This window comes from Lissotriton vulgaris, unplaced genomic scaffold (genome assembly GCF_964263255.1).
Source record: "Lissotriton vulgaris unplaced genomic scaffold, aLisVul1.2 SCAFFOLD_940, whole genome shotgun sequence".
NCBI lineage: Eukaryota > Metazoa > Chordata > Amphibia > Caudata > Salamandridae > Lissotriton > Lissotriton vulgaris.
This window is the reverse complement of record NW_028251668.1, coordinates 415875-439512: the sequence shown is the minus strand read 5'-3', so window position 1 is coordinate 439512 and position 23638 is coordinate 415875. Positions and strand designations below refer to the sequence as shown.

Genomic DNA, 23638 nt, shown 5'->3' with positions numbered 1-23638 from the left:
GGTGGGCGTCTGCATAGCCTATGTCCTTCTGCTGCAACTGCCCTTTCCAACACTGTATTGGGTGTTGTGATTGGTACTGTGGTTCCTAAGATTACCAGCCTCAAAGGTTTGGGCTCTCTCTATTATATTAGTATGGATTCTACAAAGAGATGCAGTTCACCTCATCGTCTCCAGTTGTCCGCGATGAGGCAAATGCAATAGCATTTAAAATATTATACATCAAACTGCAGTTCACCTCGTGGTCCCTAGATGTCCCCGAGGAGGCAAATGCAACCAGCATTTAAAATATTACACATCAACCTGCAGTTCACCTCGTCGATCCTAGATGTCCCTGATGAGGCAAATGCAATAGCATTTAAAATATTATACATCAAGCTGCAGTTCACCTCGCCGTCCCTAGATGTCCCTGATGAGGCAAATGCAATAGCATTTAAAATATTATACATCAAGCTGCAGTTTACCTAGTCGTCCCAAGATGTCCCTGATGAGTAAAATTCAAAAATATTGAAACACTTTCATGAATGCTAAACATGATGCTAATTTTATCCCATAATGCTTTGCAGGGCCTTTTAGTTGTATTTTTGCCCATAACTGTGCTTGGGGTGGTTCTAAGAGAATGGGACCTCCACTGAATTACTATTTAAAGGGAGCAGGAATGTATAGAACCTGGGAAGAAGAAACACTTGTGACGGAATGATCCTAGCGATTGCCACGCCCCCCAGCACACACCCACAGCACAATGCAGACACGCCCACAAGGGACTACTTTGCTGGCACGGTTCTTTTACCTTTTAAATGTATATGTATATGGTGTGCGTCTGCATAGCCTATGTCCTTCTGCTGCAACTGCCCTTTCCAACGCTGCATTGGGTGTTGTGATTGGTGCTGTGGTTCCAGAGTTTACCCGCCTCAAAGGTTCAAAGTTCTTCCTTTGAAATACTAGTATAGATGGATAAACTACCCCAATAGTTCAATGCAGAAATAAACACAAACTTTTTTGTAATCAAGTTTAATAGTGTTATAAAATAGCTGCTCCCTTTGTATACACAACAGTAGATCAGAGGCCGTGCTGTACGGACCGCTACAGCATTTACAGTACACGTTAGACAAGGTCCTATCAAATGCCAAAGCACAAAAGTTACAGCAGCTGTAAGGCTAAACTAGGATCAAAACTAGACACAAACCTAGGCCTTTGACTAGAAGCCTTAAATAGACCCGCATGGCTCCCCAACATACTGTTGCGGCACACCTATGACAGTGACGGACATTATGTGGTTACAGTACATCACATTTATCACGCTTTTTATCATGCTTTTTGCTTGGAGAAGTAATCTTTGCTTTTTGAAACTTCTGGCTTGATGGTATCACTTCCGGGTTTCCAGCCAGCTGGGCACACTGAAATGAGAAATTAAGTGAATATGTAAAAACTTTAACAGCAGTAGATTACCTAAATAAAGGTCTGTTGGACTAAGGCTGCATAATATACAAGGCAATCACAATTCACTTGACGGCAAAAACTAGTCTGCGCTCAATTTTAAAAATCATTCACCCAGATTCAACGCAAGGGGAATATGCAAAGCACAAATTTTCAGAATCTTTCCTTGAACAAGAATGATCCATATGCGTCTTGTAGGGCACATGCAATCCACACTACCTACTGCCTGGAGCATAAATGAAAGGAGCAGCAGGACTACATATTTAAAAGCTAAGCTGCTGTAGGATCTAAAGGCCTGTTGGGCTATACTTCCAACTGGAAACAAGCATTCAGATCCTAGAGACCAGGGTTTTAGTTCAGGCCATTAAGGAGTAGTTTTCTTCAAAGGGACACCTAATATGGCTGCCACCTTCGGCTACATTCACTCCATACTATACCAGTGTTTGTCTATTTAATGGCCGCCATACTCCGGCTCTGGGCATCCCACTGAATATTGTTAATGTACAGTCTTCAGACAATAAGCAAAGACTGAAATCAGGAGAAGTTACCACCCACAGAAGACCCGGCGGGAGAAGTGGCACAGAACCAAGGTCACATACCGTGGAGGATCAGGCTACAACACATTAGTCTAGGCAGACTTAGACAAGCAATAAAACTTTTTGCAAATGCCCTGCAAGACTCCATGCATTCTACCAAAATGAGGACGTTCATTGTGAGCACAGGAAAGCATCCAACAATTGCACAAGAAAGCCACGTAGTTGCAAGACCACATTCACAGAGCCATGGCAACAGAGGTGAGATTTGTGGCTGCTCACAGAAGGTGCTCAAATATCTGGGAAAGTGCAAAAAGCGACTGCCTGTAAACCCAAGCAAATTCACCCACAAAGTTAGAATTTGCCATCTCAGATTCTCGCAGCTTTTGCTGCTCCCCAACAAATGCCACAAGAGTCTGGGCTGGCAATTCCAAGCATGGGATTTTCCTGCAAAGCTGCATGAACAGCTCTCCAGAGCACTGTGATGCCAGGCCATATGGAATTTACTTTTTCTGCAGTTGGTCACCTACTATAAGGTGCAAACTGGTCCGTTGACAACATATCTGAAAGCAGGAACTTTGAGAATATTTTAGAATACCAGATTTGAGAGATACTGAAAGGTTTGCTTCACTGTTAAAAGTTCTTGCCAAAGAAGCCACTTCTTGTGCGCGCTCCATCACATCACCCTCTACAGTCTCACAGCGCGGAAGACTACAAGTACACTTCCATACATTCCATTTGGATCCTAGTTCCATACAGAAAGTACCACAATGGTCACTACAGCGCAATTACCTAATTCAGACATTTTCTCGACAGAAGCAATTTGGTTTCAAAACCCCACATCAGTGGGTAACGTGGGCATAGTTGTGCCCCCCCCTCCCCATATTGTGGCATTGTGTAGGACCCAGTTGTGTTCAGAGCTAGCGCGTTAGATTCAGACATCTAGGTTTTGTCTGCACGCTGAGTGAAGAAATCTCAAATCTGGGCGAGACTCAGCCAAGATGAGTGCGCAATCCCACAAAACTAGAGATTGAAAAAGCCAAGTTGCCAAAAATCCCATTAGGCCAATCAGACCAACATCTATTAACCCCTTAAAGTTTAAACTGAACAATCCAGTAGCCAGGTAGTGGAAAGTCCACTCACAGCCTCAGAACGGCCAAATAGATTAGGAGCGCCTTAAAAAAAACATCTGAGACCTATTGGTCCAAATAACTCCTGATCACAGCAAAATAGAGCCCTTACTTCCTACATCACTCTACCGTTCACTTACTCACAACAAAGCCTCCTCCGATTACCTAAAGCTCTAGGACAGCACCGGGAATGACCCTCGGTGTCAAGTGACCACAACCGTCCAGCAAAAACATCCAACGGATGACTGACACAACTGGACTACACAGTCCTTAAAGGAATGACTTGCAAAGAAATGGTCCTTTCACACCCTCTCCAGTAGATGCTCTACAGACCACCAATGAGACTGCTCCATCCACATCACTAAAGCACCCGATTAGTAAGATCCTAGGAATCCAGATTTGGAATTCCGAAGCAGGTGAACGTTTCCAAACATCTGCAGTAATGATGCACCAGTGTTCTTCACTAAAGGCACATTTTTCACAGTACACCTAGATAAAGAGGTCCATGGAAAAAGTAACCCATGCCAAATATTGGAGGAAATTATTGTTGAAAGACCTCATTCATGGTAGTTGCCCATTCTTCGCTGAAATTTGGAAGAATGTGGTAATGAAGCATCCCAGAATAATTATACCCACCGTCATCAACTTGTGTGGAATTACATGTGTGCCAACTCTGCACATGCAATACACTCATGGTATGATTTTAACAATTTGTGTGCACAGATGGTATGGTTCAAGATTGCAGAAGCAGCCAGTTGGCAGCAGTTTGGACTACAAAACACAAACTCAACATTACAGAGATCATCACTAGGACAAGGCACTGCTACCACAGAGAACACCCATTCAATCCCTTGATCATCCAACCACTATAGTTTCCCGGATGAAATGGGTCTCAAAGGGAAACCTCCGCGTACGCAATTGCTGGGAATCACTCCACAATTAAGGGGCGTGCAATTATTTGCCCATATTCCAAGTGCAGATTTATTTTAAACCAGGGAGAGTTTTACCAGAAGAGTATTTTCGCTGATCGGACCAGAAACCAGGGCATCAATGGATGAATCTGGAAAACGAGAAACACACGTACCACAAAGACTCACAAATGGAGCATGGCCAGGTGCTACCTCATGGAGAAGACAGGCTCTAAAAGAAGCTGGTGTGAATTCATGCAATCTGTTTTAATGTTCCGCAAGTAACTCACGCCATGTCGCTTAACCCGCTGCCATTTTGTATGCACACGTTCGACCTCTCTCCCTCGACATGCACAGGCTTAGTATTCATGCTTGGCACCGATAAGAGTACTCACACTCCAAGCTAGCTCAGCATGCTAAACCCTGTATCTTCTAAGGCCTTCTGCACAATCCTGGTGAGAAAGACCGGTCGCTGCTGGCACCACTGAAGTCTAGCTATGTCACATGCATCCTTTTGTTGGCTTACAGGAGGCATTTATAAACGTTGAACATTTGGGCAGAACATTCCGGTCTTCACTGCAATATTGCTACTTTTGTAAGTGGGGGTGGAGGGGCGATGCATGTTTTATACTTAAAGTAGGTTCACAGCGGCTTCCTCTACACTGGTGGCTCACACAATTGGACCACCTCAGGAGAGATAGCAAAATAGCAAAATATTCACATCACAAATGAGCATAAAGCAGCAGAGACGTGCTCTGCTCTAGAAACGCGCATGGCGCCATGAGCGAATGGACTAAATGGAAGGAGATTTAAAAACACCCTTTGCACAACCGAGTCCCCATTAAGGTTCTGGGACCCTTGCACGGGCCATTAAACTCTGTAAGGACTGGTTGACCACTGGACATTAAGTTTAGATGATGAAATAAACACTACAAAAAAAAGAGAAAAAGATTCATGTCCGATATCATTTTGTAGTGAAAGCTAAACCGTGTAATTTGGATAACTGAGGGGCCTTCCATAAGAATCAAAGATTCAGATCTTACTTAATCTAGTACAAAATAAATGAGCCACTTAACAGAGCTTTAAAGGTCAATGGGCATTAATATCAGTAGTTCCGGGTACAGAAGAGACAAACCCCAACTACATTGTGACCCTTCAACTGCATGAATGGGGTGGAGAACCTGCGCTACCTGTTGAAAAGCTTGTGATGTGGGGAAATTTCCCTTGTAACTGACCCCGATCACACAAGGCTATATGTGCAGTAGACACTACCACAGGGCTCCAGCTTGTAGATCACTGTAAAGATGGCTTACCTTCCCCGAACTTGTCAGTGTGTTGGAACGCCTGCACCAAACGTAGAGTTTCGTCCACAGATCGGCCGACGGGAAGGTCGTTTATGGTGATCTGACGCAGGATCCCCTTGTCATCGATGATGAAGAGCCCTCTGCAAAGAAAACATAGGTACAATCAACCACCAACAGCAAACCAACCACGCCCTCCATGCAGACTACATTGTACCCCACCACCCGTTGCAAGCCGACTGAAATGGTGATTGGGTCTTGTTCAGATTGTTCTACAGGGAGTGCGCAACACCCCACTTTGCTAGAACCATCCTGCAGCACAAATTACCGTGATGAATGTAACTAAGGGGCATATTACCAAGCAATAGCGATAATTATCGCTATTGCTTGGTTAGAGACAAAAAATAACCGCTGAGCTGCGGCGATTTTTATCGCAAATAAACCTTGGTATTACCAAGGTTTATCGCAAATGCGATAAAAATCGCCGCAATGCATGAATATCGCTGAAAAGTCAGCGATATTCATGCATTACCAAACTAATGCTCTTAGCCATGTTATCCACCTCCCATTGGATAACATGGCTAAGAACTGCTCAGGGCAGGTGTTAGCTTTTGGAGATATTCGCGCTTAGCGCGAATATCTCCAAAAGTTGGTAATCGGAGATAGCGACTGTTTTCCAGTCGCTAACATCTTGACACGCCCACTTTGCATGTCATTAGTGATAAATATCACTGACATGCAAAGCGGGGCCCAAGATGGTCGCTATCTCCTACTAGCTGTCGCTAACTGGTGTTAGCGACAGCTAGGTAATAGGGAGATATTTTATCTCAGCTTTCTTGGCTTTTAAAGCCAACAAAGCGGAGATAAACCCCCTTGATAATATGCCCGAGTTTCCAAAATTGTGTGAACAAAACAGTCTACACCTTTGCACAGACTAAGGGATGGAGTGTGTCAACCCACCTGTGTGTACCAAAGACGATACAGGTCTCTAGTGTAGGACCTACCTGGGTGCTCCACCCTCCCCATTTAACGCTAACCCTCAGCAGTCTCTGCTCATGCTACTCCCCAAAACCAATTTCCATGCATTTTTATGAACCTGTACCACCCTACGTATGGACCAGTACGAAGATCAGCGACAATGGATAAATGCCGCTTTTCCAACACCAGACTAACCGTAATTAATAAGACAGTACCCAAGCCTAATCAAAAAGCAAGGAAAGCCAAGCCCACTATGAGAAACTAAGACAAGGTGAAGACAAGTAGCAGAATCAGACTGCACCGCTCATTTGACCAACAAGTCCATCTCATCTCTGCAGAAGATGCCCTGCATGAAACACTAAGAAACAGCGATTCAGCCTATGAATTCATGGGCGCTTGAAGGGCTCGACACAGGTGCCACTGTATGTGTATTGCTGTCCTGCCCCTCAAGATTCACAGATCCCCACCATAAAACCAATTGCATATCACCATAGAAGAATCCTAACCACATAAGAGCTCTAGTACAAAAGCGAGCTAAAGTAACTAGAAGCTGCAGGATCGAAAAAGTTGATAAACAACCCCTTGGATGTTCTCCATGTGCAAGCTGAAGCAGTCTGGAGCCATCTGCATACGCAGAGACATACAAATGTTAAAAGAAATGTTTAATAAGGAGATTAAGAACGCCATTAACCTCTACTGTAGTGGGTATGTCTACATCTACAAACATTCACCACCAAGGTAGGCACATTAAAAAAAGTTTCTCTTCAATGTTCCTACTTTCTATGCCCCCTGCATTGTACTGCACATATAGAAGGAATAGAAGTGTTTGTACTGCAAATGGAACCCACAGTACAAATACTAATACTTTGTGAACACAGTTAAACCGTAAGATTGGCAAGCCTAATCTCATTGCTCCACTACAGGACAAACTTGAATATTACTGTTTTCATAGCACATCCAACCACAGGCCCAGGTCTGTGCACCATGAGAGTTCATCAGGGCAATGAATCTGAAAACACACCGATTACTTCACTAAAAATCTCACCGACAAGAGACAGTCTACCTCCTCCAGGCCAAAAACCTAATAACGCCTCTGCTCAATCAGGAGCACTTTAGCCAAATCCTTGCTCCTGGGCCCAGAGGTCAGCCGCGAGATGGGATTTCTGTACAGTGTGGTAGGACAGGACTTCAGCCTGCTCATGTTCAAGCTGAAGCAGATGTTAACAGCACTTTCTGCAACTGCTGTGTTATGAACCAGAATTTAGAAGATCTTGAAGGATTCATATAGTGGTTATCCTTTGGTGCTCTGCGTTCAAGTGACTTACCTGTAGGCGATCCCTTCATCCTCTTTCAAGACCCCATAGTCTAGTGAAATGGTGCGCCTGGTGTCGGCCGCCAGCGGGATGTTCATGGTGCCCAGCCCGCCTTCTTTCCGCGGGGTGTTGGTCCTGAAACACGAAACAAAATGAGTTTTGGCATCAAGCCAGGTACAAGAAAACTGAACACCCTGGGCTCAATTAGTGCATATTCAATACAATGAAATAAGCACAAGATAGTATTTGAGCAGATATTTTGCTACATAATATATTAGCTACAGCCACACTGGTGTATTTTCAAATCCTGCAGTAACAAAAGCATTTGAAAAGCCCTTTCTAGGCCAAACTGATCGAGCTAACCTTTATAACTAGAATCATGGTCCCCCTCTTAATTAAGAGATTACGGGTTTATACCGCTTACTACCTAAAAACGGTTGCTTCCAGTAACCGACCGACAAGAAACATCCAGAGGGCCTGCACAGGGCGCTTGCCCCAGGCCTCACAAGCTTCTAGCAGCCTGCCCGTCAATGCCCCTGGTAGAATATGGCCTGGACACAGAGTGAGATAAGGTCTGCTTGGAACAGGTAGAGGGCAACCGCGAGGGGCGTAAGCCAGTTGGCAGAGAAGGTCAGCTGCGCTGGAGTTAAGCCAATGATTGGCATTTGTGCCAAAACTTGTGCTCACCTGGATGTGGCCTGGTTGGTAAAGGAATAGCTCGTGAATTACTACATTTCAATTAGCACCATCTAGCAAAGCAACTGTGGTGTATCGGTTCATTATGTTCATCTCTGGACCTTACGCTCCCATAAGAAACGTTCCAGGCGTGAACAAAGCAGCAGCCAGAAGTTCTAGACTTTGGCTCACCATTCATTATGATCAACTCCAATAAAACCACAAAATCTTGTTAAACGGATATTTCACATACTTAAAAATGGCTCAAGACCATGCAGCATGAACAAGACCTTTTAACATGGGCAAAGTTGGGGAAATGGGACAGTATGGAATAAAATTAAAGAGTTACTAGAACAGGTTTTGCAGACCCTACACATGACTACTCTACAGCGCCAGTACATTCACTTGGGTTGATCCAGCGGCTCTAGGTCATGCTTCGAAGTGTAGCCTGTCAAGTGATGCATGGACAGAAACTGTAGGTGGGGGTGGGGTTCGGGGGGGCTTACCAGGCCAGGTGACAGAAGTGAGAGTCCACAGAGGCACCAATCACCTCACAGTTGATCTTCTTGAACTCCTCTGCGCGGTCACTGAATGCAATGATCTCCGTGGGGCAAACAAAGGTGAAGTCCAAAGGGTAGAAGAAGAGAACCAGGTACTTTCCTGTAGTAGACAAGAAGACAGTTAGAGCAGCACACAAGACCCTTCAGACAGGAGGACCAATAGAACAGCACACAAGACCCTTCAGACACGAGGACCAGTAGAACAGCACACAAGACCCTTCAGACACGAGGACCAGTAGAACAGCACACAAGACCCTTCAGACACGAGGCCCAGTAGAACAGCACACAAGACCCTTCAGACACGAGGCCCAGTAGAACAGCACACAAGAACCTTCACAAGGCAACAGCTTATTCAACCTTATCTTAGACGGTCATAATAGGGGGTTAGCTACTAAAGCCAGGGACCCAAAATATAACATTCAGCAATTCTCTTCTATTCATGACATAAGATCGCGGTGTCAACTTGACCACAGCATTGGTGGGGAGAATGACTCCTACATACTTTAATAACTGCTTTGACCTTTAGTGGAGACATCATGCATCACATGAAAGTGGACACTTGGCTGCCATTATTTGTACGGTACAAAAGGGGGTGGTGATGGACGGAGCATCTGAAGCAATCAAACACTCACACCCAGTCAACAGATCTGGGTTTAACCCATCACCGTTCTTTAGCCCACTCTGCCACCCCAGTTCAGACATGGCCATATGCAAATCAGTCTGACCCTGTGCCTTACGGCAACAGTCCAGCACGAACTGCCAAGCCATGCCTTCCCTGGACCGGAAACAAGCTTCCGAGAACCGGTTTCTGGCATTTCAGCCGAGGGGAGGCCTGAGTTTCAGTTTCACTCTTAAACTCTTGACACAGAAACAGGGCTAGGCTTGAGGAAGGTGGTAGGGGGAGAGTCGATGGAAATAAGCCATCCCAGGGGGTGCGTTTAGCCAGCTCTTGCCTCCTCATGGAAAATCTGCAATTGTGGATTTTGAAGATTGGTGCCCTCTGGGACAAAATAATGCCACACTCTTACAGGATGTGGTCATAACTGAGGCGTTTCCCTGCTCTCATTGGTCAGGAGTGACCTGCTGGTTGACCCAGAGAATTTTGAATAAGTATCTGAGCGGGGCAGAGCCCTCCAGATCTGCTGCTTGAAACTTACTGAAGCAAGAAGTGCCCTGCTGAGAAGATTTGCTGTGCAAAGATATCTAAGGCCTGACTTCTGAAGACTGCACCAATTGAAACTGCAGCCCTATGGATTACCTTGCTGCAAAAGGAGTAGAGTGGTCTCCCTACATGCTACAGGTTAAGAGCTCACCTTGACATCCCCACAAAGATCGCATTTAGTGTTGCACCTTTGATGAGAGTTGGTTTATTGCAGAGTTGCTGGAGTTTATACATTTTCATAAGGTTGGATAGGTTCAGGAAAGTGGATTCTTCTAGGTCGTTCCAATGGATATTTAGGTCACCCAAGAACATGTCCTTAGTGTCTGTCACGGAGAACCGTGTTATTAGGTCCGCTAGTTCTTCGGGGAAAAGGGTGCATTCCCCAGGAGGATGCTAAATAGTGTGGAATTTAATGGTGGGCGCTCATGGCAGTGAGTTAGACACCCAGGTATTCAAACGATAGGAATTCTGTAGGTTTAAGTTTGGTAATTTGTATTCCAGCTTTGTGAAGGATGGCTAGTCCCCCCCCCAGTTTTGATCAGCTTGTCTTGTCTGATGTTGCACCCTGGAGGGATAAGAATTTCAAGAATGAGGTGGAGTGGACATTATGCCAGGATTCTGTGAGGAAACGATGTAAATTTCTTCAGTGAGAAGAGCTTCAGCAATGGCAGTGGCGTGTTTTACTGCTGATCTGCAGTTTAGGAGCAAGCAAGAGAGGACGGTGAGCCCCGATGATGGGGGAGTTCGGTGGATAGAGGAGTATTGAGCAGGGGATCTAGGCAAGTGGACAGTATTCTCGATTCCGTTAGTGCCGATAACAGGTATGTGGAAAGGGGTCGACTTCAGGTTCAAAGATGTTAGAGTCTTCGATCTAATCAGGTTTCGGTACCGAAAAGGGTTGGCTATCCCCGTTGGGTCTGAGTGCCTGACTCGATGGACTGAGGGTCGAGGGGTGCTCTGTGGGGCCATCGGAGATGCATTGAGTGGAGTAGGAGCCAAAAAACCAGGGGGGAGGGAGCACGTGGCTTGGTCCTGTTGAGAAAGTCTTGTTGCAAGTAAAGGAAATCAGCAGCAAGGGAGTTAATTTTCAGATCCATTCTTTTCAGTTGCTGTGCTATTGAGCTGAAAAAGTTTAAGGTTTTAGGCAGGGGTTGAGTGACTTTGGTCTATGGAGGGAGTTTGAACAAAGGGGTCTGGGATTGGATGAGCCCCAGGGATTAGGAGAGGTTGTACACAGGGAGCCGGAATTGTAATGTTCCTATTCGAGGAGTTCAGAGGAGGAGAAGTGGGACTAGTGTCCAAGTGAGGAGGGAGAGAAATTCTAATTACGACGTCAGAGTTCTGGGCATTGTCAGATTAGCCGTTGAGTCAGGTTGTGAATGTGGGATTGCGACAGTGGAAGGGGAGTGTGTAGTGGTAGAAGGGGGAGAGAGACCACTGGATTGGAAAGGACGTTAGACAGGGGGGAAGTAAGGGTTAGGGGAACAGGGTCTGAGTAGGTGGTAGAGAAAGATTGTGAGGGAGGGTTCCGATTATCAGGGGTAGAGATCGGAGGGCCTGTGGGGTCCCTGGGATTAGGAGAGGGGAGAGGTTAGACACAGGGAGCAGGACTTGGAATATTCCCATTCGAGGAGTTCAGGGGAGGAGGAAGAGAAATTATAGGAAGAATGTCAGAGTGCTGGGGCATGTCAGAGATTAGAGTTGAAGGCGGGTTGTGTATGTGGGAGTGCGACAGCAGAAGGGGAGAGTGCAGTTATAGAAGGGGGAGCGAGACCACTGGGTTGTAATTTACATTAGACCAGGGTGAAGTAAGGGTCGGGGGAACAGTCTGTGTTAGTGGTAGGGGAAGATTGTGAGGGAGGGTTCAGATTATCAGGGGTAGAGTGGGGAGTGCCTGTGGGGATTTCAGTTGCAGGAGGGCTGAGGTTAGAGACCCAGCTGTTCAGATTGGCCTGGAGGGGATTGTTACGTGACTTTGTTGCTCCTGGTGCGATCAGTTGATGTGATAATGGTGAGTGTTTGGCGACTGAGTGTAATAGGGGTAGTGTGATTGTAGGGAGTGATGGTTGATGTCCATGAGTTGGAGAGGGTCTTCAGGGCAGGGAGATTGGATCGGTTCCACGTTATTAGTGACGGTGGTGGGGGATGGGGAGATGGGGTTGGATGGCTCAGTTGAGTTAACGAGGAGAAAAGTGTGGGGAAGAGGCAGTATAAAGTGGTGAGGTGCGGGTCGGTGGCCTGTATGAGAATGGTTCCAGTTCTGTAGATTGAAATAGTATCCCCTTTGAAGGTCAGGGAGATGGTAGTGGAGATTTTTTCACCATAGGGAATGATTACCGACTTGAAGGTGAAGAGAGAAGGTGTTTTTCCGTTTAGCCGGGCGATTAATGTAGAAAATTAAGTTAGTTTTTGTGTTGCAGTTAGTCGCCGAGTGGTAGTTCTCTACAATGAGTGTTTCTGGGTGTTTTAGAGTACTGTGCTTGAAGTTCTTTTTTGCATTACTGGTCATTTTGTTAGGGTAAATAATGGACCAGGAGTTGGGTCTGTAACGTACGAGATTAGAGTTACTGGTGAGGTTAGTCGGGCACATGATTGAATGGTAGGAATGTCGAGACGTAAATTGCAATCAAGCAGTAGGCTGGGGTGGTAGATTATCTTCAGTTGAGATGGTAGACACGGATAGGAGAGGTTTTGACCATACTTCAGGACGCAATCTTGTGGGGCAACGAAGGTAGGGTGGAGGAGGGCACACTAAAGAGTATAACATTCTCAGACTAGAGAGTAACAGCATGCATAGTAGAGGGTCCACGAAATGCATGCAAGTTAGGTTTTAAAAAAAGTGATTCAGAGGAACAGTTCAAAAGAAAGTAAAAAATACATTCTGTGTCACACATGCCTATGTGTAGCTTAAACTTGGTGTAATTGTAATTTCTATTTGTATAGCGCATTATCACCAATGGTCTCCAAGCGCTGTGAGAGGGGGTCTGCGGTTGGTTGTGATGAGTAGAGGGTACGCTACCGTGTGCTCCAAGCCTCCTGGAAGAGGAGTTTTTTTCTGAAGGGCAGCAGGGAGTGTTCCTTTCGAATGTTGTCGTGCAGCTTGTTCTAGATCTGTGGGATGATTGTGGAGAAAGCTCTACCTCCAAGGGAGGCCAATCGGGAGCGGGGGCAGACCTGGAGCCTGGCGTCTGAGGAGTCCAAGGAGCAGGGACTTGTCCAGGACAGTTTCAGGCTTTCAACACTACAAAAAGGAAACCTTGCAAGCATTGCCCACTTCCTCCACCACCCCATGACTGTCAGGCAGCTGGCTTTCCAGGACCCTTCAAAAAGCTTGCGTATAGTGCTTCAAGAGAAATGGTGCCAGCAGTACATAAACAATCAAGTAAATTGCAAACAATCTGAATTTCTCATTCAATATAGAGACCCTGGTAGAGGATTCCAATATCAGTGCTTTCAAAATATCTGTAGCCACGTTTATTCATTTAAGCCATGGGTACTCGCAAGCATTTTCCAAGGGGCCAATACGTTTGATCAGTGGTGCAACTGAGGGCTGCATCGATTAGCATGGTAAGTATAGGGAAGCGAAGCATGTACATCTACTGGCTGAATTGCACAATATAAAACCAGTAAACATGCATCAGTCCCAACTTTACCAAACTGGGAAATCCGAAGCAACTGTTTCATTTCACTTTTCTTCATCACATACAAAAAGGACCTTGAAATACATTACTTTAGGATGTGAGCTGTACAAACCCTTCTCCAGTGTTATTTAATAAACCATGCTGTCAGTGTGCAATAGCAACTTAGCCCACCCAGAGTGTGCACATGACAATTGACTTGCCTCTAAGTTCACTATTGGCATGGTTGTCAGGGAGTGGGGAAGCAGGCATGCTTAATTCAGGTTTTAGAACCAGATTTTAAAAAGTACTTTAAAGCACTTATTTAATATGATGTACTGAAGTGAAACGGTTCTGCATGTTAATTAAACAGGTTTTGAATTTTGAAGACTTCAGATTATAGGTTTCAGGGATGGCAGGATGCTTCATACATCTACTTTTCCTGTAACAAAATCCACTTGTCAATTTGGTGTCATGCAATGCGGCGACAAATTATGGCAGGAATCTCAAAAGAGGATATAGCCCATCTGTTTATGCTAGGGATCATACCATAGTGGGGTTTGAATACTTGCAATCCTCTTATGTTGCCAGGTTCCCGCAGATCTACATACTGGGGCTAAAGGTAATGGTAAGCAATACTTCCAGGGTTAGAAAGCCCTTTTGAATGTGCAAACCTACTAACTTGTATGTTTTAAGGGTTTAACAACTCTTCTCTAATTTCCCATACTGAGAAATGTTGGAAATGTACTCCTGACAATGGCAGACGTAAACCTTCTAGAGATGGGGAAAAAAAGTGGTTGGAGGAAAAGTCAACTAGCAAACTCAGATTTTTGCAGGAGCAAATTTGCACACGCATATTTGATCATGCTAAAATGTAGTTCACGATTATATTCTAGGTGAAATAGGTCCTAATTTTGTAAATTCTTTGGTATTCACGAATGCCCTATACCTGCACTTAATATACCCTGGGTGCACTTTTGAGACTTTAATAATTGGGCCCCTATTTTGGTCTGAAGAGGGCCAGGACCTTTTGTGTTTAGTAAAATTGTCTCGTTCTGTTTCGGCTGACTTCACTGCGAGTGATAGCATTCTGCTCTTTCACAAGGAGAATATCAGCACACAAAGTAGTTTTGTTCAGTGTCCGTAACTACTATGGCCATGGGTGTTTGAAAACCAAAAACAATTTTTGCTTTTTACAATGTTTGTTATAATGGTGAGGTCCCGGCAGCTCCCACACCAATAAGGTTTTACAAAAACCATACCAAAACAAGTCACATTGACAAAACTAAAAAGCTGACCAGCAATTTCAGACCTACTGGCTTTGCCAATGCTGTTTTTTTTTATTTACAATAATCATTAAAATTGGTTACACTGATTTTCCATTATGAATATTTTTGGGAAATACTAGCATGCATTAACAGTACTAAATGAAGCTGCAAAGAAAGGGTACCTGAAATGTTACAGTAGATAAGCAAAATGTTTTTCCTGCTTTCATTTTTTATGAGCATTTTATTTTGAAAGCAAATAATGATCTATATTTCAAGATTCTGAAATATTTGCATCCTATCAGAGCATTATAGGAGCATTATACATAGCCTCATATTGCTAAACTTTGAAAACGGGTACAGTTTTAAACTGGAACCACTGTCAGTAGTGCAGTTGGCGCTTACAACATTTACTTAGAGGGCTCACCCCAATAATAAAGGCTTGCCATTAATGAACCATAAATTGTTTGCACAGCATTAACATATGGACAATTACTGTAATGCACACAGTGCCCTTCCCGGATCCATAATGTGGTACTGCAAAATGGCAGCCAACGTGTTTGTTCTGCAGGGGGGTTTGGCCTACTTGCCCAAGGACAAAATACAAACGAAAGCTTGCTGCCCTTGACCCCAAACAATATGCCCTGGGAGTCGGGCTATAGGAATTCCACATCTGAGGTTTGCTGCAAAGGGTCTTTAAAAGAAAAAAAAATTTAAAAAGCGGACAGGTGTTCCAAAAGGTACACTTGTAACTTCCTTCAACTTCTAACCTTTAAAAAAAAAGTCAAAGGTAAAACATTTCGTTATGTGATGTTGGGGCTGATTGAACTAAACCGCCCAGTGCTGCTGTGGACCACGGGTCTCCAAGTAAAGGTCAGGCATGCGTCCCTGGGCCGTACTCCGAGTATCACAGATTTAAACCCTCATTTTGAGGCAAAGAGACTGTAGAAATCTTGTAAAGCCGGGGTTCCCATACATTGTGGCAACCAATCAGAAGACCAGAACCCTGAGCTCCGAGGGACTTTGATCCCACTAAACTGGCTAAGGAAAACAAATAAACTTTCCATCATGGTAAATGTTGGGTTGTAGGTTTACCCAAAACGTGGTTGATGGATTCCAACAAGAGTCTCCAAGGCCAGATTGCCAAACAGCATCTACAATTTCATGGCGCATCCGACTTCCCTCAGGACTGGGTCACTTTCTTTTAAGCGCATGATTTAGTGAGCGGGCTCGAGTTTAAGCCCAACTCAAGGGGTTCACGTCATAAGTAACCACTGGTGTGAAGAACCAGCTAAGCAAGTGGTTAAAGCAGGACCATCAGTAAGGCAGATGGTGGTCCATATCCACCAGGTGCTTGCTGCCAGACACTGTTTTCATATAGCGTGTACTTAACTCGCCATGAGGTGTTGGTGATTTACAATATATAGACCTAAGAAACTAACGAAGTTCATAGTAGCATGGAAGGTGACAATGATCTACTACGGTTAGTCATGGTGAGAGTTACAAGTTACAGATTAGAAATGAGTGTTTGCACAGATACTTACGGAGTTGATGCAAGTTCCTAATAGCTCTCGAGTGTGTCAGTCAAAGTCACGCCATAGAATGGGAGGGCGTATGCCTGGTAGGGAGAGTTAATGATAAAACGTCTTTGGAATAGAGTTTAAGGTTTGTTTTACAGATCCAGAAAGGAGGTGATAATGTGATGGTTTGGAGGTAGCAAGTTTCAAATTCTAGACGTATTCCCAGAGGAAGATTGCACCATAAGGCTTTCCCTTTTGAGGGTTGGTGGTTCAAGCAGAAGAATTTCAGCATTACGCGAAGGTCTGGAGCCACTGGATATTTTGAGTTGGTTTGCTGGATAGCGAGGGGTGAAGTGTGAATGGCTTTATGGGGGAGACAAGCAGTCTTGTATAGTGAACTAGCTTCACATCCATTATTATTGACTCATTCTATTCACACCAAGGGTTTAGTTCTTGGTTCCCATTTCAGTCCTCTGTACACTGGTACACTCTAGGAGCTACAGTGCTGCCCTGCACAGAGCCAAACTCGTAGCAGAGAGGTCCTCGCAAGTATGGCCAGAGCACCTTCCATGTGTAGGTGCACTGGGAACAAACACATGGTCCTCCATCACTGGGGGCCCCATTGTGCACCACCTTCTTTCCAAGGAAGGTGACAGAAGGCCCTCAGCAGGAGAAATCAGAGTGGAGATCCCCTCTGCAGGGTCACCGACCAAATGACCACAGGGTGCCCAGTCAGGCCGCTTCACAGATGAGTGGCCTTGATCCAGCAAAGGTCCCAACATCACCTCCCTGGTGAGGCTGGATACAACACACGACTGAGAAGAGGTCAAAGATCACAGGTGTAAACACGAACTTGAACCCAGAAACCTCCCAGCTACAACAAGCAATGAAACTGGGTGTGAATATGGGCACCCCACGATACATGAAGCAGCCCAAATAAGCAAGCCTGCTTCCTCGGTTGCCCATTCACACACCGCCCCCATCCCCCATGCTGCGCAAGATAGTCTGGTCCACTGAAGAGTGGACTCACTGATCCAACATCACAGGCTTGAAACGTCAATTGTATCTGGTGTCTACACGCCCTTCTCCCAAGAGCACAATATGCAAGCGAAGTGCAACGCGTGCTGTAACACTTCCATAGGGCCCGGACGGGATTGGACACCTTCTCTCCAGCCTGGCAGGCTCATCAGCACATTAGTTTAATTCGCTTGTGCTGTAAACCTCCGTTTCATAGATGTTACACTGAAGCAGCAATACAGGTTCCCCACGGTAGGCCAGACCAGGTACGGTCAGCAAAACAATTATGCAGCAAGGACAACTGATGAAATGATGCAAAATGTGGAAACCACCAATTACCTTTTAATATGTATTCATAGTTAGTTCACAAGGTTTCCTACACTGCTGATCAGAACAGCAAGACCCGAACCCCCCACAGCTAATGTGCCTTACATGTAAATGTATGAAACTTATATAGCGCAGGACTTACCCTGGGGCATCTCCGCGCTTGCTTAGGGAACCCGTCCTGGTATTCCCCTGTGAGATAGCCCTGGAAGGGTATCCACAAGGTGAAAGCCAGGCATCCCGCCGCGAAGGGCCAATGTGGAGATTAAGCAAGCTATTGCCTAGAGTCGCAGAGTGTGAATCCGTGAGTCGAGAAGGCACCGGAGCGATAATTATGCATCCGCTTATCCCCTAACTGCAAACCTGGAATGAGTCCACACACAGCATTTGCCTGAACAGTATTTTGTACTGGATTGCAATACTGACTTGAAAGATGAAAAACCCTTACTCCGTCTTAAAGTCAGAGGGATCAATGTCCTGGCTCAAGTTAGTCAACTCCTCCTCGAAGCCGCCAAGTTATCAAGAAACTTGATTTACCAAAGTTCACCAGTTATCTTCACAAGAGTCAGCACTGCACTTTCTCCCTAGATGGCCCATGGCTCACCAGCTCGCGTCATCTGCCTCTCCCTGAAGAGGGTGTAGACTTTCACCCCAAGACCAAGCCTCTTATCAGTAAGCGATTGTAAAACAGTTACCAGGTCAATCAATAGCTTCCACTGAAGGATGGGAGTCGTGTAGAAAGGAGGCCATCATCCCAAGCCAGGAGTCAGTGCAGCACACAAGAGCGCCTGGTGCACTCCACTGTGGCAAAGGGATGCTCCAGCAAGGAAGCGGTCAAAGGCGTGCAAATATCTTAAGATGGAAAATTCAATGGCAGCTGTGAAATTGAAAAGCTCATGCTTCAGTTCAGCAACCGTACACTAAAAAAGTCTCCAATTTATACAGGAGTTTTTTCCAAGATCCCTGCATCATAAGACTTTGAGCGCCACCAGGAACTAACATCCCACCGCAGCTCTTCTGATGCTGGTGTAGATGTGGTCCATGGAGGGGTGTTTAAGGGCACCAGCGGGGAGGGGGACACTGGACCAATCAAGCCCACGCGCTAAGAGTAGAACTTTCAAATCAATCAGGATGGAGATTTCAATACTGGTGGGGCAGCTAAATGTTCCACTGGTTCATCTCCATTCCAATAGACGGGGTGGTCATAACCGCAAACGCGTAAGCTGCGCGGATCAGAATGGGCAAACTTCAAGAGTTCGGTGCGAGTCACGTCCTGGACACCCAGGCAGGAAGCCCGACTGTACAGGTTTGTAAGGAGCTAGACGTCCTCAGGTTCCCCTCCGCATACAGTCAGAAGGATTTCCAGACCACAGACGCCACTAACATACCAGGCAAGACTCTACGCAGATGTTGGGGGTGGGAAAAACCTGCACCCCCACAAAGCAAGGCTACCATGATCCAGAATTTGGACCCACATTTGGTCCAGCTGGAGTCTTGCAGATAGTGCTGTGGTGAGACATTTGTGGACCCATGTGAACTAGGAGACCGTAGTTAAGCATTAATTGAAAGTTAAAATCGCTACACAGGCTCAGCCTTGCAGGTAGAAATGTGATGTGGTTGCAAGATGGTGTGGCATCTATTGTGGCTTGTGTTTAGTTGCACAGTTCAGGGGGATTAGCTAGAACAGTGTCAGCCAATTTAACACTAAGGAGTTAAATACAATACCCAGGATCATGCTACTTTGAGTGTGACCCACAAAGATTTTTTGTCTTAGTATGCACACATGGGTTAGTGTCTCCAACCAGTAGCTCGAGAGCTACTGTAGCTCTTGAGCTAACCAAGTAGCTCACTGGTGTGCAGCCCAGCCTATTAAAATAGAAAGACTTTTAATAGTTGCATTAATATACATATAAGGAAATTTAAATTATACTGCAGTAATATTAGTAACTTAATGTGTTTTATTGAACATAAGTAGCTCATTGTTAGAGAGTTCATTTAATGGTACTTGAGCCTAAAATGTGGAGGAGAGAGAACTGTCCCAAGCACTTTTACAGAGTCGAACCGGGAGGGCCCTTTGGGGATCCAGTACAAGATCAGTGACCACCTGACTGGGATATTATGACATGGGTTTAACATACGTCAAAGTTGGGACGGATTCCATGGGAAGAAAGTTGTCCTATACACAGGATAAATGGCCGGGTCATAAGTCTTAGAAGTAATCATTCCCTGAATCAGCACCAAAAAAATAGCTTGTGGATGTGAAACAAGTACAAGCAACTGCAGAAAAGGGCAAGAGGTTTAATTTATTAGTCACTTGTATTTCGCGAGCAGGCTGTGCCGCGTCACGAGTACATGTCCTTTGAACCAAGGGGAGCATGCCTGGGACGCGGACACAAAATGTAACGATGAGCCAGTAAAAGCAGTAACAATTTACTCACTTCTCTGAAAGGAGATACAGCGCAGGAAATTCTGCTGGTGGAGCTCAGCGAGCTGCATTTAAGCTACAAAATAAAATAAATGGTTTACAGGCAGTAACCATGCTCATGCACACCACGGTGACTGTGCAAGGCCAGTCTCACTGCATACTACACGTGTAGGTGCAGCCATTTAATATCCGGATTGTGGTACTGTTAGTGGATAAGTTTCATTTCTTGCCTTGAGAGTCCTTGAGGAAGCGCTTCCAGCAATCGAAAACTACAACTTCTCAGCACTTTTTAAAAATGCTTGGGTGATTTTAAACTCAATAATATATTCCAAGACCTAGGAGCAGAACAAGAATAGTAAAGGGGCAGGGTCAAGTTTGAATATACAACTTTAATAACTAGTTCCAATTAAAAACACCAGCCAACGTTTAAAAGGTCACAAAAAACTACACCTGCTTTACCCAAGAGGTAACTTTTCAATGATTTGATGCCCGGAACCCAGATCGTCATTTACAAGAGCTTTGTCGACCTTCCCTCAGACCAAGCACAAGCACTTCTCCAATAAGAAACAAACAAAAAAGCCTGGTGAACCGGCTCTAGGCCTACATAGCACCTAGAAACGTAAATACCCAGTCGGAATTAAAGATTAGGATAAGAAATTCTTGTGGGGGGTTTTGCAATCAGTATCATGGGCCTCACTAAATTTACACTGACTTTTTTGGTGACAGACAATAGAGTTTCCAAGTTAAGCCTATAGCAGGTCAGGGTTTGCTAATCAAAGCCCTCAATCCAATCCCAGACAAGAGTGTAGCTGGAAAAGGCAAGCTCCAAGTCTAGGTCTAAAGAAAAGTTAGGAAGGTTACTTCAGTAGCATGTATATTGACCCGCGACACTACAGCTGCATCGAAACTTATAGCGGAAATGTCACTAAAGTAGGTAGCCTGACATGCGGTAAAATAGATACCTCTAGCATAACCCGAAAGTATAATTGGTGTTCAACCAGATTCTGAACAGGGACAGCTGAACGTGTTTCTACAGCTAAAATAGGGGATTAAGGTAGTTCTCTGGATTACTATTTGTAACCCATATCAAGATCAGAGAAGCGCTCAGCAGGCTCCATTGGGGGTAATTTTATCAGAAGCCAGACCACCAGGATGCGATGTGCAGCTATAGGACTTCATTCAGGGAGCAGAACGAACATCACCACCTCCATATTCTCTTGCCCTGATGAAGTCTCTGGCTTACTAGCAGGAGGCCAAACACTTGTTGTCTGATCATACAGTGCTTTGAAGCTGCTGAGTGGCATGAATATCTCCACTCTAGTATGGATGTTCCAGTAAGGGTTATTCTCTGGCACCTCCCCCGTAATTCCTGAACCACAACCTGCTTTGATCACGTCAGCAATTTCTTTGATGATTCGGGGCAGGGCGGGATTTCAAGTTACAATCCCTCCTTGCTTTTGGTGTGTTTTGTGCTCTAAATTGCCCGGTTAGGTTTGTATTAGATGGATGCCAAACCTGTAGATTACAGTTTAAAAAACAAATCTACACTTCATACACTGCAACCTACGCTGCCTACTTTTAATTCAGGACCAATGCTCTAAGAGCTTTAAGTGAGATGAAAAAGATGGCGTCTGAAAGGGGCGTGGTCGAAGCACTACTATTAATGTTTTCCAGTAGGCGTGGCTGATTTCACTAGGGGCGTGGCACTGGCTTACAACATCGTAACTATAGGCATGTGTATGTATCACCACAACCTTCGGGACCCGCAGATTGCACTGAGACTCACAACCTCCAATGTCACCTTCACAGCTCTCAGTGGTGCACCATCATGAACACAGACAAACTCAACTTACCCAGACAGCTGGAGGTGGCTAGAGTGACAATTATATTGTGCATGAAATATATATAAATATACTGCGCAAATGCATGAGGCGGTAAAACGCAAATAAGGACTGGTCTGCAGACAGATTTTGCATTTTAAAGGTCATTTGGGAATTTAGTGATTTTGACAAAGATAGGGCCATGAATCTAGAGCACCGCTTCTCGAACTGGTGGTAGTGACCAGATGTTAGGCGAGTCGCTAAAGTCCAGGCAATAAAGGCGCCTTTAAAATATTTATCGCGATCAGAACAAATGAAGACACTTTACTTGGGGACACAAACAGTAATTATTCTAAAATCAGATTTCCACACGTGTGCAGTATAGTTGGTTATAAAATGGTCTGTGCAAAGTAAGGGACCATTTCAATGGAAATATGTGCTGTCGGCAAATAATTTACTACTGCATGAAAGTATGTATAGTCAACATAATGACCCAAACGCTGGGTGGCTCAGGAAATGGTCTTACTCAAAAGTAGGAAGTGGTTCAAAGAAATAGGCAGCACTGATCTAGAGCCCAGGAGGACTGGACGATTGCTGGGAGACGAGCCCCACTTAAAGCCCTGAATGTTGCACTGGTCTGCTCGTGTGTCACCAGTTACAGCAAGGTAGGCTGTGTTCCTGCAGCTTCTCTAAAGTAACAAGGCCCACTTGGGTGAGATTCAGGCTACCCAAACAAGTAGGAAAGAATTGCCTTTTCGTTGTGTAATTAGTTGTGAACAAAAGACTCTACCAAAACTGGGCCCTGGGCCTCAATGACCAGAGACAACTGATAAGATGGCCTTCTTACCCCTCTCTCGCCTCAACCAAGAAACAGGCAATCTACGGTGTGCTCATGGTCCAACTCGTTCATTCAAATCATTGCTTGGCTGTGACCATGGTTTACTTTCAACAATCAATAGCTCTCTGCGATAAGATAACCGCTTGCAACCTTTCACCTCACTTACCTTTGTAGTCCGAAAGCTTGATGTCTTTGAACTCGCCGCCAGGCAGGACTGCCGTAACCTTGAATTCAGGGGCAGGTCTCCCAATCTGTGCCTTGCCTGCAGACATCTTGCTATGTACTGAAAGAGAAGTAGGAGAGAATCAGAAACGAGGTCTTTCTGGGGCTTTTGAGAATACAACCACAGGTCTACCCATAAACAACCAACACCGGCTTCAGAGCCTGCATTGGGGAGAACCATTGGTGCGTGGTCTCAAACCAGCGGAATGTAGATCACATTAAACAGTGTCCCTGCACAATAGTGGCGCTCCCCACTGGAAGACCACCTAGGATAACACCTCAACTCCCCATACTAGCCTTCCTAGGTTCAAGAGAAAGACTGAAACCACCTTACGGTTGCATTGTATAAGACTGCGACAGCACACCACTGGTATAAAAAACAACACCACAGTGCAAGCAGAAGCAAGAGTCTGGGAACCCCTACCACCACACCCAGCTCAGTCTTACTGCTCAGTGCCAGCAAACCCTTTCACAGCTACGGGCTTAGCAAGTGCCACGGAGTCACAGCCAAAGATGGCCCACAAGAGCAACAGAAGACATGCGCTTTGTACAGTACAAACATACACAGGGGTGTTATTGGTGTAAGGTAGGACAGG

At 45.2% G+C, this 23638-nt stretch overlaps 1 protein-coding gene across 1 annotated transcript in view; it reads right to left on the bottom strand.

Moving 5' to 3' along the window:
• Positions 1-992: 992 nt before the first annotated feature.
• The window catches only part of LOC147662813 (peroxiredoxin), a 37205-nt gene continuing 14559 nt past the window's right edge, over positions 993-23638 (bottom strand). Inside the window, exons 2-6 of the mRNA XM_086950895.1 lie at positions 22987-23103; positions 8779-8932; positions 7610-7732; positions 5319-5449; positions 993-1394 (exon numbers count right to left, since the gene is read on the bottom strand). Coding sequence (XP_086807021.1) covers positions 1306-1394; positions 5319-5449; positions 7610-7732; positions 8779-8932; positions 22987-23092 — 603 coding nt within the window. The 5' untranslated portion in view covers positions 23093-23103 and the 3' untranslated portion in view covers positions 993-1305. The remainder of the gene's footprint in view (positions 1395-5318; positions 5450-7609; positions 7733-8778; positions 8933-22986; positions 23104-23638) is intronic.